This window comes from Papaver somniferum, chromosome 4, assembly GCF_003573695.1.
Source record: "Papaver somniferum cultivar HN1 chromosome 4, ASM357369v1, whole genome shotgun sequence".
In the NCBI taxonomy this organism is placed as follows: domain Eukaryota; kingdom Viridiplantae; phylum Streptophyta; class Magnoliopsida; order Ranunculales; family Papaveraceae; genus Papaver; species Papaver somniferum.
The window spans coordinates 26,886,302-26,899,695 of NC_039361.1; the positions used below are offsets into that span (position 1 = coordinate 26,886,302).

Here is a 13,394-nt window from a genome sequence, read left to right on the forward strand (position 1 = left end):
GTAGATACATTTACTTTGTATCGTTACTACTTGAGCTAGAATTACATCTCTGGCCCTATTGTAGAAAAGATTTATATTTTCAACCATAATTTATGTGTATTCTTTCACATGTTCTAGTGTACCAACCTGAGTATGATTTAGCACGTCTAATCCTCTATTTTTCGAGGTTCTTTCCTTATTTAGCCTTGCCACAGTTACCTTAATTAAGTTGATAAATTTCTTTATCCTAACAGGTATACATATTGTTGTGTAAGAGAATCTCACATGCCTCCCAACCATCTGGATCAGGTTGAATAACTTACTAAAGATCATGAATCTCTTGTTATCATACTTAAGCAATTTATTATAAATGAATGAAGTTGAAATGATAAAAATGGAAATATTTTTCTGACTCATGTCTCCTTTTGTAAATTTCTTTCCACAAATGTTGAGGTGCTAATTTGCAACATATCTTTGTTGAAGTTATTGACTCTTTTATAGTCTAACAGTTTGAATCCATCCCACTAAACATTCAAACTTGGGGAAAAATATCATGAATGTTTCAAATAATTTTATTCAGAGCATTACATAATCTGAAAAGTTAATATGTCACCTTAGAAACGTAAAAACTACAGCTTCTTCCTTGAACGGTGCATCGTCATAGATAAAAAATAATAATTATGATCGAAGTATTGTACTTGTGCACACAAACTTCCACATCAAAAGCCTGGTCCATTGGGTTGACAAGGTCATGGTTAACGAATATAGCACATATAGTCTATTATACATGAATTATTTAGGCCCATTGATAATAAACTTGAAACTATTAGCATATGAGCCAAAACATTGTTGTCTAACCTATGTAGTTTGGTTTGTTTGTTTTTTGTTTTTCCTTCAAAAAGGGCCATTTAACCATACTTTGCGCCACTAACATATTTTAGGTGACAATGGGGGTCACAAATACATATTTAGTTCATTGAGGTGTATTTCGGTTGTATGGCAAAACTTGCTTCACCCTAGTAGATTTTAGGTTATTCAAATTATGGGTCATTGAGCAGATTTTGAGCCACAAAGGAAAATTTCGACTTAAAGTTCATATATTATTGTCACGAGTTAGATTTTGTGTCTTAGTGATAGATTTGGGGCCTCTGTGCAACTTTCGAATGATATAATAGACTTTTGGGGTGAAAGGATAATCTTTCAGATCAAAGGATATTGATTTTAGATCATAATCAGTGCAGTCAAAATCGCTCTCCAAGGCCGATTACTCACCGAGTAATCGCTACGGGCTATATGACCGAGGTGATTTCTGATTCAAAGTCATTTCCGATTTTTAGCGGTTAAGGCGGCCGAGTTTGTCGATTTGGACCGATTTTTGAGCAGAACGAGTTAATGATTTTTCCGAGTTGGCATTGCATGCACTAAAGTCAGAAAAGAAAAATTTTGTAACCCTCGGATTAGAGTTATAAAATAGAAAAACCTCTAAATACATGATAAATACGTTCAATATAACAATATTACACACTTAATTACATGATAGTGTTTAAATTTTAATTTTTATTAGGTGCAAATCAGGACTTATGAGTAGCAATATGTAAGTCTCTAATAAATAGATTCCGAGTATTAGACCGAATATTGTCGATTTCCAAATCCGAACTTATTGCTCCTTGCTCCCCAACCGAATAGGACCGAAGAACGATTTCGACTACTTTGATCATAATGTAAGTTTGTATTCACGGAGTGCGCTTCTACTAATGAAGCCGATTTAAATCTTCCTGCAAAATATAGGCCCCGATAACTGCCGTGACAAAATCTCAAGTCACATGACATATTTTCGATTGGGATCAATTTTGGGTTCCGTGACAAATTTTGAGTTAAGGATTTCCGGGCCACGAGCATATTTTGAGTCATGGGTTAATGTAGTTCGGGTCGACCGGTAAACCACTTAAAATTACCTGTGCAAAAAACAATCCCATCAGGAACTCCATCCGATGGTCCACCTAAACCCCACTACCCTCTGAAGCCTAAACCCCCTCCCCCTCTCTTACTTGCAATCACAAACATTCCCTCTGTCTCTTTCGATCACCATGAACAAAGAACCTCTAACCACTGGAGAATAATTACATGCAAGTATTTTTCCTTTGAAAACTGAAAAATTTAATCTTCGTTTTAAAGCTCCAACGTTCTTGTATAGGATAACGCTCAGTCAGTGTTTGATAAAATGCCTTAGAAGATATCATTATCTAGCTCGGTTGAAAATATCAGGAATTGTATCCTGCGCTGTATTTTATTGCTTTGTTTCTGTCTTGACTCATGCATACATAAGCAACACGTGAGTGAGTATATTTGTTCATTGCTTAGTTTCGTTGAGGAGAGATTTTTCGCAAGTTTGTTGGTGTTTATTCTCTGGGGTCTCTTTTGCAGGACAAGGGCAGGTGTATTGACTCCTGAGAGTTGGCCAGTTTTATGCATCTTATACGTCTGGGATACAATTAATGACTGAGACCTTTAAGGTATCTGTATAAATCTGCTCTTAGCAATACACAGCTTGCATATTTATTTCTACAAATCTGTTCTTGGCAATTGTTTTGAAGTGGAATAGTGGGGTACTATAGAGTTTGCCATCATGGCTTAACACTTTGATCGCCATGGAAAGCCAACTTATACGACCTATACTATATGTATAGTTCTTCATTTCTCTGTAAAAGTAAAACCAATACCTTATCTTGTACACATCACGTTCAGACTTTAGAATTATGCATTTAGCATTTTGATCTAGTAAAAAAGACCATGTTAAGATAATGCCTATGCTTATTTGTACATGTAGGCAAACCTAAATGTTCCCTAATCTTAAAGATGTGATGTTATTTCCATTGCCGAAGCAATGAGGCTGTCTTTTTCATGAGTTAAATTTGAAGATGCACCAATTTCATCTTATAGTTACAATTAGATTATAGCTTCTGCATGGTATAAACGTCTTGTCCACTGCTGTCACCACGGTGAATCATGTCATTGATGCTATCTGACTTGAGGCAATAATATAAGTTACTCCCTGTTTTTTGGACTGTTGCTCCGTATTTCCTCCTCTGTGTTTATTTGATTGCTTCTTTTTACGTTTTATTTATTAAGATTAAAACCAATTAACAAAATGAAACTACGAGAAGTTTTAAGTCATGTCACTTATTGGTCAGGCCTATTTTTTCGTCGGCCTCCCATCGTGGCAGCGGTCGTCTAGTTTGTAGTTTGGAATTCATGATTTCCTTCTGATTTTACTTTCAGAAATGGCTAGAAGGGTCTGTAACCGCCTCAAATTTCTTTCAACTTCTCACAAATTTCAGAAACCAATTCATATAAAATCTCCCTCAGATATTTCAAGGTGAATTTCTTATACCAATAACAAATATTTACTCTTTTTATTGAAATGGACAGTCTTAAAAGGTTTAACTTTTTTCAAGTTTAACTCTTTTATTTCAGGTTGGGATTTCAGTGTGATTCAATACTTGGTTGTTTGAGAAATCATACTGACGGATCGTATGGCCAAATTGTACCAGGTAAAGATCTATACTTGTGGTTTATCTAGTGAAAGACTATTAAATCCCGGTCATTGAATTTGTTAAATGAGGAATTCTTGGGGTGCCAATTCCTTGATAGAGAACTCACTTATACTCGAGCTTACTCGATTGGTGATAGTATTGTATTTTGAAGATCTATTATAACCAATGGTAGGAAATTGTGTACTAAGGATACTCCAACGAAATAAAAGCAGACAGGTCTGCTACTAGTTAACCTTGGCATCCGCTGGTAAACTTTTGAACTAAGAACATGAAACATGCTTCCGCAGACCCACTATCCATAGAAATTTCCAATGATTTTGATTATGGTAATCTCTTGAAGATCAATGTTAGTGCTAAATAATTGTCCAATTCTCAATTAGGGAACTTGAATTCTACCAAAGCTGAAGATTTTTTTGGGTTTACTTGATTTATGGTTCGTTGTTTAATTATCTTACTTCGCATCTACCAAACCATGATTATCTTGCTTCACCACCACTTGGATTTTTTTTTTTCCTTTTTGGATATATCTCAATATTTGAAAATCCTGCCTTTCTTTACCAATTTCAAGAAAAAAAATGCATTGCTCAGGAGATGAAATGGGTGAATGTCTAAATGACTAATACTGCAAAGACCATTCTAGAGTCTCCCAAAGTTTTGATTCTTTGGCCCACTGCTGAAATAATGTTTGCTTCTTTGTACCCATGCTTATTCTGCCATCCATGTCATGATATTTATGTTTCTTCTGGTAAATGTTGTTTTTCAAGGATACGTGGAAATCAACAAGATTTTAGTTTTAACCGTCTCTTGTTGTAGTTGGTATATTCATTTCTTAAGTGAAAACAAATTTCAGATTCAGAGGTTTCTCGTTGTCAATCATTGTGCTTGATGTCATTTTGATTTTTTCTGTTCTGTTCCTTAGTAGTTTGACATAAAATTCCGTGTGCAGTTCTGATTGTACAGTTGAAGGAAACCTTACAACTTCTATGTTTTCAAAAAATTTCGTGTCTTCATGTGTAGTGAATCTAGTGGTAGAAAAGTATTGTTGTAAGTAGTTTCCATATCAATGCATGTCGTTTAGTGGTTTGCCTCCTCATTTTGACTTCTTCTAATCATTATTCTCACTGATATTTTGGGTCCTCTTGAATACAGCGTTGCGATTATATTCCAGTGGTAGAGGTAAATATTATGATCTCTTCGGTAATGGGAAACCAGGTGATGAGGACTTTAGAAAAGCTTGGGGAAATGAGACAGATGAAGATACAAGTTTATGGACTGGAAGTGATGAAGATGAAGATGAAGATGAAAAAAGTAATGCCAAGAAAATGCAAAGCCGTCTGAAAAAAGAGATGAGAAAAGCAGAAAAGAAGGCAATAAAGGATGCAGAACTTATTGATGGAGATGACAGTGCTGAGTTAGATAGTGTATGGTCTGGAAGCGATGAGGAAAAGACACTGTGGACAGGTAGTGAATGTGATGATGACGACGATATCCCGACTGAAGCTTACCCAAATGAAAAAAGTGATGCCTACTTAGACAAGTTATTTGAATTCGAAGAGACACCAAAGTATCGAACAATTTCAGAATTATTGAAATCTGAACAGGAACCAGAGTTATCCCCGGGAAAACAAGCTAGAAAACTCGCAGTCGAAAATGCACTAAAGAAGTTGAAGAAAGGGCCTGATGGACGTTATACAAATGTTTGGGAGGTGATGAGTGATACAGACATATTAATAGGTGCTTTTGAACATATTGTGTCAGGGCCAGAATATTCGGAGCTAAGACAAGGAGGACCCAAGAAGTTAGACATGGAATTCTTCAAGGATATACAAGCAAAAATGAGAGACCCAAACTTCAAATGGTCAACAGAGTTGAAGCTGAAACCTAAAAACAAACTTGTCTCAAGAAAAAAATGGCAGAAAACACAGTCTAGACGGAGGAAAGCACAAAAACGTTGAGTTAGAGTTTCTCTCAGGACCGGCTCTGAAGCCTGGCAACCTGGGCTCCAACCAGGGTAATAAGAAAAGAAAAACGAATTTTTGGCACCACCCCTTTTTGTGGGGGACCATAATGTGGTTAGGGCATCTGCCCTACGCTTATAAGGTGTGTCCTAAAATTAAAAAATGATTAGTTGTCGTTTAATTAAATAAATATGTTTTTTTTTTATCTTTTTTCCTTTAATTTTAGTTTTAAATTTTATATAACGGCCAAAAAAATAATACTAAATCTCAAAATTAATTATTAGAAGACGGGATAACGGTTGGAAGCCGAGCAACAATCTGAGCTCCCACCCCTCTCTGAATCGCAACACATAGCCTATGAAACTAAAAATTGCCTACTTTGGAATTAGAATTGCCTAGCTAAATAATGCTTTAAGTCGTTTTACTGCACGCGAAATAGCCTCACCAGGTGTAAATTTCTACACCCCATTGCCAGTGAAAGGTACCAATTACATCAAAGCATGTGTCACGCCCACTATCCCAATTATAAACAAGGATATCTGCAGGTCTAGCTTCACCCCAATCACGTGCGAGAAAACCCAATGGAGCCTCAGTTTTGGCCTGCACCCCAGCACAGAAACACATATCTGCCAAGGTGTCACGCACAAGGTCATGGCAAAATTTAAGGCCAACTTCGTGTGAACAATGTACATCATGATCACCAAATCCATCCATTCTATTCCCACAACGGGGACATCGGCTATCCTTAACAAACAAAGGCACACCTAGTTTATACCCAAGAATGGCACTGAAATGCCGAGCTCCAAGCTTTTGGCCAAGTCCTTCTATTGGAACAACCAGTAAATAGTCTTGAGTGTGCTTAGTTTTATTGTTCTGCCACAAAGCCAGATCACATTGCGTCATGCCATACTTAGTGGGCATCTCCTTCATGACTGAATCGAAAAACATAGCTGTCAATTTACTCATTGGATGGGGGGCAACAGTTTCAACACAGAGAGATGAAGAGTTCAGACCACAAACACGAGTGAAAGTGTCTAAACCATGTGTACAAGAAATACTCATACTTGTGATACCAGAATTGCGCATGATATCGTCTTGTAACTGTTGTGTTTGCAAACAAGAGGCAAGATAGAAGTATTGCATCGTGTCTTTCATTGTGTACAGACCAAGGCCACCATATCTAATAGGGAGAGAAGCAACACGCATTTGCAGCTCACCAAATCCAGGACCGTCCCTTGTAACTAGTTATCTGACAAAAATAGATAGATGACAGTCAAATAGGGATTGTGCCTCACTAACAAAATCAGGTGCAGTAGTTCTCAACGTAAAGTAAAGCTTACAGACCCCAGAACAACTACGAAGAAGCTGCATCTCACATTGTGGATCCTTTAAACCACGGATAGCATCCATCAGCTGCATTGTCTTGTTAACACGAGCATTAACCATCTTATTTCAGAAACATGGATCCAAACTCACAGGGCCCCCGAGAAGTTTAACTCCCGTGTCAGGTCTGCAATCTCCTCCGGAAAAACAGACTCTCCCAAACTCCTCATGTCCACACTAGGCCAAAACAACTTTGTCTTACGAATATTGAGGTTTAGACTAACAGAACTGCCTTCTTCCCTAATAATCTGATGACCTTTAGAGACCATGAGAGTGTCACCAATCAAAGTACCATCATCAAGATACCACGCTTGCAAATCCAGCACGCAAACTTGGGAAATCTTCAACACAATATGATGTAGTGTCAAAGCAAAGAGCAAGGGACCCAAGGGATCACCTTGTTGAACTCCCTGTGCAGAAGAAAGAGTGTGGGTACCATGATACAACCTAGCAGGGCTATAATAACAAAACTCAACCCATCTCGGTATAGTGGGACATCTGCACCTAACTTCCAAAACCATGGCAGTTCTATTAACAAGATTGAAGGTGTTTTAAAAATCCACAAGCAGCATAGACATATGGAAGTTAGGTTGCCTTTCTCAGCCAAGATGCGATTAACCGAGTGTAAAATAGCCTCACCTGCACATCGGACTCCAACTCTGAACTGGAAGTCACTAAGATACCCACTCATGGCCTTTTTAATACTAAGAGAAGCTACTTTCGATACCAATCTTCTCCAGATCGTTCCCACAGCTATGGGGCGAATTCCACCATCAAGCTTGAGAAGGGGGTGAGTGGAGCACTAGCAATGTACTCACTCAATTGGGGAGGGAACTGACTAGCCAGCAGAAAATTTATAACAGCTATAATGGATGTGAGCAACTCATCGGTAATCACAGCAGCTGACCCACTAAGTGCATCTATCAGGTGTTGAGCATGCAGACCATCCATGTCGAAGATGTACCCCTTGGGAAACTTTTAATCCTCCCTATAACAAGGTACTTACTATTTGTGAAGAGTTCAACATCAATGGGAGTAGATGGGATGGCAGGAGAAGGGGCAGATGGATGTTTGAGATGCATATCAGCAAGACTTGCAGCACTTTGAGGAGAAATACCATTAGAAGTAAGAATGCTAATGGCAGCAATGAATGACCCCTGACTCACTTTTCTCTTGCACAATCTTCGATTAATTTCCGCCTGGCTCTTCTTCTTCAACTGTTGCTTCTTGGGGGTGTGGTGCAATATCTTGTAACAGCTCCTGCACCAACTGATAACACCCATCAGTACCACGCCACTTAGATAGAGCATTAGTGATAGCTCCAACCTGCAAGCACTTACGCATTCCAGATTTATCTTCTGCACTACTCTTAGGGACGTAATTCCGAAGAATGCAAGTAGAAAAAAGCAACAATTTAATCCAAGCAGACTGATCCATGGGATGCCGAATAACTTCATCTAAGGTGAGCTTGAAAACCCAAGAGAAATTGAGCATACACTTAGCTGGAATATGCCTGATAGTGTGAGTTTGAGATCTTAGAACACTGTCCAATAGCTCAGTGTCAAGGCAAGGTACTGAATCAGGCTCGGTATAATTAACCACATATCCAACACCACTAGCTAAAGCAGTAGGTCTCAGAAAACCACGGATAAGAAAGTTGGCACTCCGACCATTGAAAGGTGCATCTATATCATGAATTGTTGGGGTATATATTTAAAAACATATTTTTGTAATAATATGCCAAAGTTAGAGAGATAGTATGGTGGCATTGTTTTGAGCTCCCACACTATAGGCATGGGTTCAATTCCCACCCCACACAATTTCACTAGGGTATATACTATTTATACTATATATTATATTACATTAGTCCGGGAGCGAGGTCTGCTGATCCAGAAACAATTTTTTTGCTATTTTTAACTTAAATTTTCAAAACGTATTAAGATAATTATATCATGATTAATTACAGTTAATGTTGAAATTTTAATACGGCCGTTTTTTTTTTCTGTTACAAAGAAATTTAATTGGCATTTAATCGAAAATTAATTTTCCATTAATTCCATTGATTCTTTTTGATTATAAAAAAAAAAACTGGTTTCTGGAAGAGAAAATATAGAACGTTATTTTTATTTCGTCAAGTTCTCTGAGCAAGTGTTGTTGAAAGAGTTACTATTGATTCGATTTCTCAGTGCAGAGAAATCGAAAGAGATAAGCTGTTTTATCCCATAGGGTTTCGACAAAAAACTGACTGCTAGCACAATCAAGAGGCAGAGTCGCGAAACACCTTAAAGATAGCGACCTAGTACGCGACTCATCGGTTTCTTTGTGTGATTTGATTATAGTGCTTTGTTTCCAACATGAATCTTGCAAGGTTTTTTCCAGGCCTGGAAACACATACATGAAGTGCATAACCAACACCTTATATGTTGAATGAAAACCCTCCCAAGCACAGTAAACAGCTTCAACATCTCTAATTCTTTCTCTGCATATTTCAAGGCCTTCACCTGACCTAAAGTGCTTCCCATTTATGTGCTGAGAGATTGAATTCCTGGACAAACCCCTGCCTCTAACCCCATTGTTGCAGTCATCGTAACCCTTGAATGGACACTGGACAAAGTCATCAGCATCATGATCCTGGCTAGAACAAGACTTGAGCTAGGCATGATTGAAAATAACAAACGTAAAAATAAAGAAAAACCCACGAACAAAGAAATCCTAAGAAAGAATTGAAAACAAATTCGAAAAATCGAGAGAAACGAAGGGAAACGTGGAAGAAAAACATGGAGAAGGAAATCACGAACATAGTAATAAGAAGAAGATTACAAAACGAACATGAGGAGAAATCAGACCCCCTCCTCCAGATCGCCATGCAAACCCTAAAAGAAAAGAGAAAAATATTCTCTACATATTAAAATATTCTACAAAACTGATATCTGTGTGAACTTTCATCAAACAGCCGGAATCTTTTAATGGTGGAATCTTTTGATTTATTATTTTTTTAAAAAGAAGAGATTTTAAAATTAAGGTTATTATAGAATTCACAAGAAGTTTGCTGAAAGTCCGGCTACTAGTTGGGCTCCGAGCCTCTTTTGAATAACTCACCTTATTTTATAGAAAACAAATTTTCCTATTTTGACGTTGGTGTCGTGGTTAGCAATATAGAACTTCATTCTTTTCAAAAAGTCTATAATATCATCTCCGAGTTCACCCAATGTTGAAAAGCTAAGGTGGAGAAACCATATACGTGAGACCTACATTTATCGAAATACTTGGTACGTTTTTGAGCTACAACATTTGATACAGCAAGCATTGGTGTAAATATATGTACACACCACTACCTGCAAAAGGCGGTCGTGGTGTATAATTTTTTTTTGTTTGTTTATATTTCTTTGCATTGGGTTCGGCTAGGAGGAAAAAAAATAACAAATCTTGTCGAAATTGAGGTTCGGCTAGGGGGAAAAACATAGTCGAACCTTTCAACCTTTTTCTTCCATTGGTAAAGGGCAAAGTTTATTAAAAGAGTCTAAGCCATCAAAATAGTGACAAAGACGAGAACAAAATTACAAAGGTATGTGAACCACAACATCCTAATTACAAATTGGAGTTGACAAATTGTAACCATGAAAGATGTTAGTTTGCATAGACCAATTAAACAAAGAATACTTAATAGAAATAATGATTTTCTTAATGCTTCTCTTCACGTTGTTATGAGGTCTATTACTTCTCTCTTTCCACGAGTTCCACCATATTTCAAAAGGCAACAGAGGCCAGATTCTTTTAATTCTAATTTTGCTCTTTCCGTGTCCTCATTCCCATTACATCCTTCTCACATTATCATTTTGCACCAAATTAATACCAAAGCTATATAGAAAGTAATTTCATACCTAAAAATCCATCTTGCAACGTATGAACAAATGTTCATTTGTTTCTGAATGACTGCCACAAAATAATTAGCTCGCATCTATACTCAAACCTGCATTATATAAGAAAATCCAGCGTCGGTATCCAATTATAGCACAAAGTCCAAGTCCGAAAAGATACTTTCAACGGAACCTTGGGTTCCAAAGTTGGTAATCTGTAAAAAATAAAAGGCCATCAGTTTCGAGTGTTATGTGTCCATTTGAGACGGAGAATCCATTTCTATATCTCCAAATTCTAGTATCTTCATTTGTCTGCAATATAAGTGGCTCCCCAATCACCTGCAGTAGACTAGCCACATCTAGAATCTCATTTTCATTCAATTTTGAAATTTCTAGAGAAAAGAAAATCCCAAGCACCCATTGGAGATATCATATCCTTAACCAAAGCGGATTCTTTCTACACAATTTGTAAACAATAGAAAAAACAAGTTTCAGGGACTGATCACCAATCCATACATTCTCCCAAAACCGAATGCTATTACCGTCTCCTAGATGAAGTACATAACCAAAACTAATTAACAAAGTCCTTTGCTTTCAAAATGCCTCCCCAAAGACTATTGTATACGTACCTGTTAGTATGATTAGGAAATAAAGTCTTTGATGCACTCCAAATTTGTGGTTGATTATCCTCCTCTACGGTGCATGTTTTTTGTTGACATATCTCGAGATCCGTTTTGAATGGAGAGCTTTGTATACCAGCTGCAATTGATTTATTCTCGAACCACCTCTAGCTAGAATATATATAACTAAGTTCGACTTGGAAGACACTATGTTCTTTTTGAAGAGGTTGAAGAATTGTTTATCAAATAACGTGGCAAATGCTTGTTCTAGAGTTTTTTTTCATAGAGTAGAGATAGCCATTCAAAAGGGTGTTGGAGCTCCGCTTGTTCCGAAACTCCCATCCAATCTCTTCTAATATTTTTTTAGATATGAATTATGTCTTTTTATTTAAAAAGAAAAAGAAGAAAAAAACTAGGAAAAAAATGAAATAAAACCTAGATGAAGCTCTGTGTCACTTTTTAAAATGAATAACCACTGAATTCATCTAGGAAAAATAAATCGGCTATTAAAAAAATCCTACATGAACCTCTATGTTGCTTATAAAAAATGAATAAACCCATCGAATTCGACTAGGAAAAAAATAACCGAACTCGAGATTCGGCTATGAAAAAATCCTACCTGAACATCTATGTTGTTTTTATATATTAACAACCCATTCAGTTCAGGCAGGGAAAAAAATAGCCGAACTCGGCTAAAAAAACTCGTCGAACCAAACTTTATAAAAAAAATAGGAAAAAACTTAATTTATTCTCAGCAAACAAAGGCTCTGCTTATCAGTTGGCTCTTCAGAACTTTATCCAGGTGTGTGGATTACCTCCTTCTTACTGTGTCGATGCAACTGCCCCCCCCCCCCCCCCCCCTTCCATGCACACCCTGACAGTCACATATTTTGATGCAGTCAAGAAACGAATCTCAGACCAATTTAATATGTATGCAAGAGATTCCATTTTGTGGCAGTGTAACCGCGTCAAGCATGCTCAAGATTATTTATTAGCAATACCTATTAGCGGACTCAATCAGTGCCTTGGCCCTAGACAAATCCGAGCTGTGCTCTGTTACAGACTTGGTATCCCTTTGTTTGTTGAGGATGGTTTATTCCCATGTTGTAGCTGTTCTATGGACATTTTCGGAGACCATGCGCTTCATTGTGCTAAGGATGTTGGTTGCAAGTTTCGACGTGATGTTGTTCGTGATACTGTAGCTGACATTTGTTACAAGGCTGGTGTAATGGTACGCAAGGAGGTTTCTCTTGGTATTCAGTCAGATGATGACAAAGACTTGAGGCATGCTGATATTCTTGTCCTCAATTGGGAAAATGTTCAGGATGTTTGTATGGATGTCACTGGGGTTTATCCTTTCACTGGGGATGGCGTTCGCTCTTTTATCCCATGAAAGGCCATTTCTAACGCAGTTTCTAGAAAGCGTGCTAAATATTTGGACAAGTGTACTTCTTTGGGTTATGGTTTGGATGTTCTAGCCTTCTCTACTTTAGGGGATCTTGGTGAGGATACTTTGTGTTTTTTTAAGCGTCTGAAAAATTGTCTGGCCAGTAATGATGCTAGTAGTGGTTTTGGTAGTATTATCTTTCATAGACTAGGAGTTGCTATTCAAAGAGGAGTTGGAGCCCAGCTTGTTGCTAGGCTTCCATCCAAAAGCTTTATTTAGTATTTATTTATTTCTTTTTAAAAGAAAAAAAAATTATAGGTAACTAAAATATTATAAGGGAATTTTGACCATTAACTAAAATACGTGGATAAGTGGTGTTGAACTTTACTTCGTAATTACCTAACAAAAATGGAAGAATGACACCCCACAAAATTGTCATGGTGACCAAAAAATCGTTCAAAAGGTACAATCTTGAAGTAGGATTTGAGGAAAGGCTGTATTGGGCCGGTTTTTTTCTCATCCGCATCCAATCTAATACATGACTGAATCCAATCCAACATCCAATGAATTTTTATCCAATGGATGCACGAATGCACGGATAGGATGCAGATGATCCAATAAAAAAAAATTACAACTAAGACTTTAAACAGAAAAAA

General features: G+C 37.3%; 1 protein-coding gene across 2 annotated transcripts; it reads left to right on the plus strand.

Moving 5' to 3' along the window:
* The first annotated feature begins 1,984 nt into the window (after positions 1-1,984).
* Positions 1,985-5,696, plus strand: LOC113273645. Of its 2 annotated transcripts, none has more exons than XM_026523294.1 (5): positions 1,985-2,315; positions 2,404-2,492; positions 3,259-3,355; positions 3,454-3,530; positions 4,683-5,696. In XM_026523294.1, the coding sequence occupies exons 3-5, from the start codon at positions 3,261-3,263 to the stop codon at positions 5,486-5,488; spliced, it is 978 nt and encodes a 325-aa protein (XP_026379079.1). In that variant the 5' UTR covers positions 1,985-2,315; positions 2,404-2,492; positions 3,259-3,260; the 3' UTR covers positions 5,489-5,696. The 2 variants fall into 2 exon arrangements, with proteins under 2 accessions (XP_026379079.1, XP_026379078.1); XM_026523293.1 differs by having other exon boundaries at positions 1,985-2,311.
* Positions 5,697-13,394: the final 7,698 nt, after the last annotated feature.

What these genes read in the sequence shown, in the direction of transcription:
- LOC113273645 (XM_026523294.1), top strand. Translation starts at nt 3,261, where the DNA reads ATGGCTAGAAGGGTCTGTAACCGCCTCAAATTTCTTTCAACTTCTCAC. An exon ending in TCTCCCTCAGATATTTCAAG is followed by an intron (nt 3,356 to 3,453) that starts GTGAATTTCTTA and finishes CTTTTATTTCAG; the next exon opens with GTTGGGATTTCAGTGTGATT. An exon ending in GTATGGCCAAATTGTACCAG is followed by an intron (nt 3,531 to 4,682) that starts GTAAAGATCTAT and finishes TCTTGAATACAG; the next exon opens with CGTTGCGATTATATTCCAGT.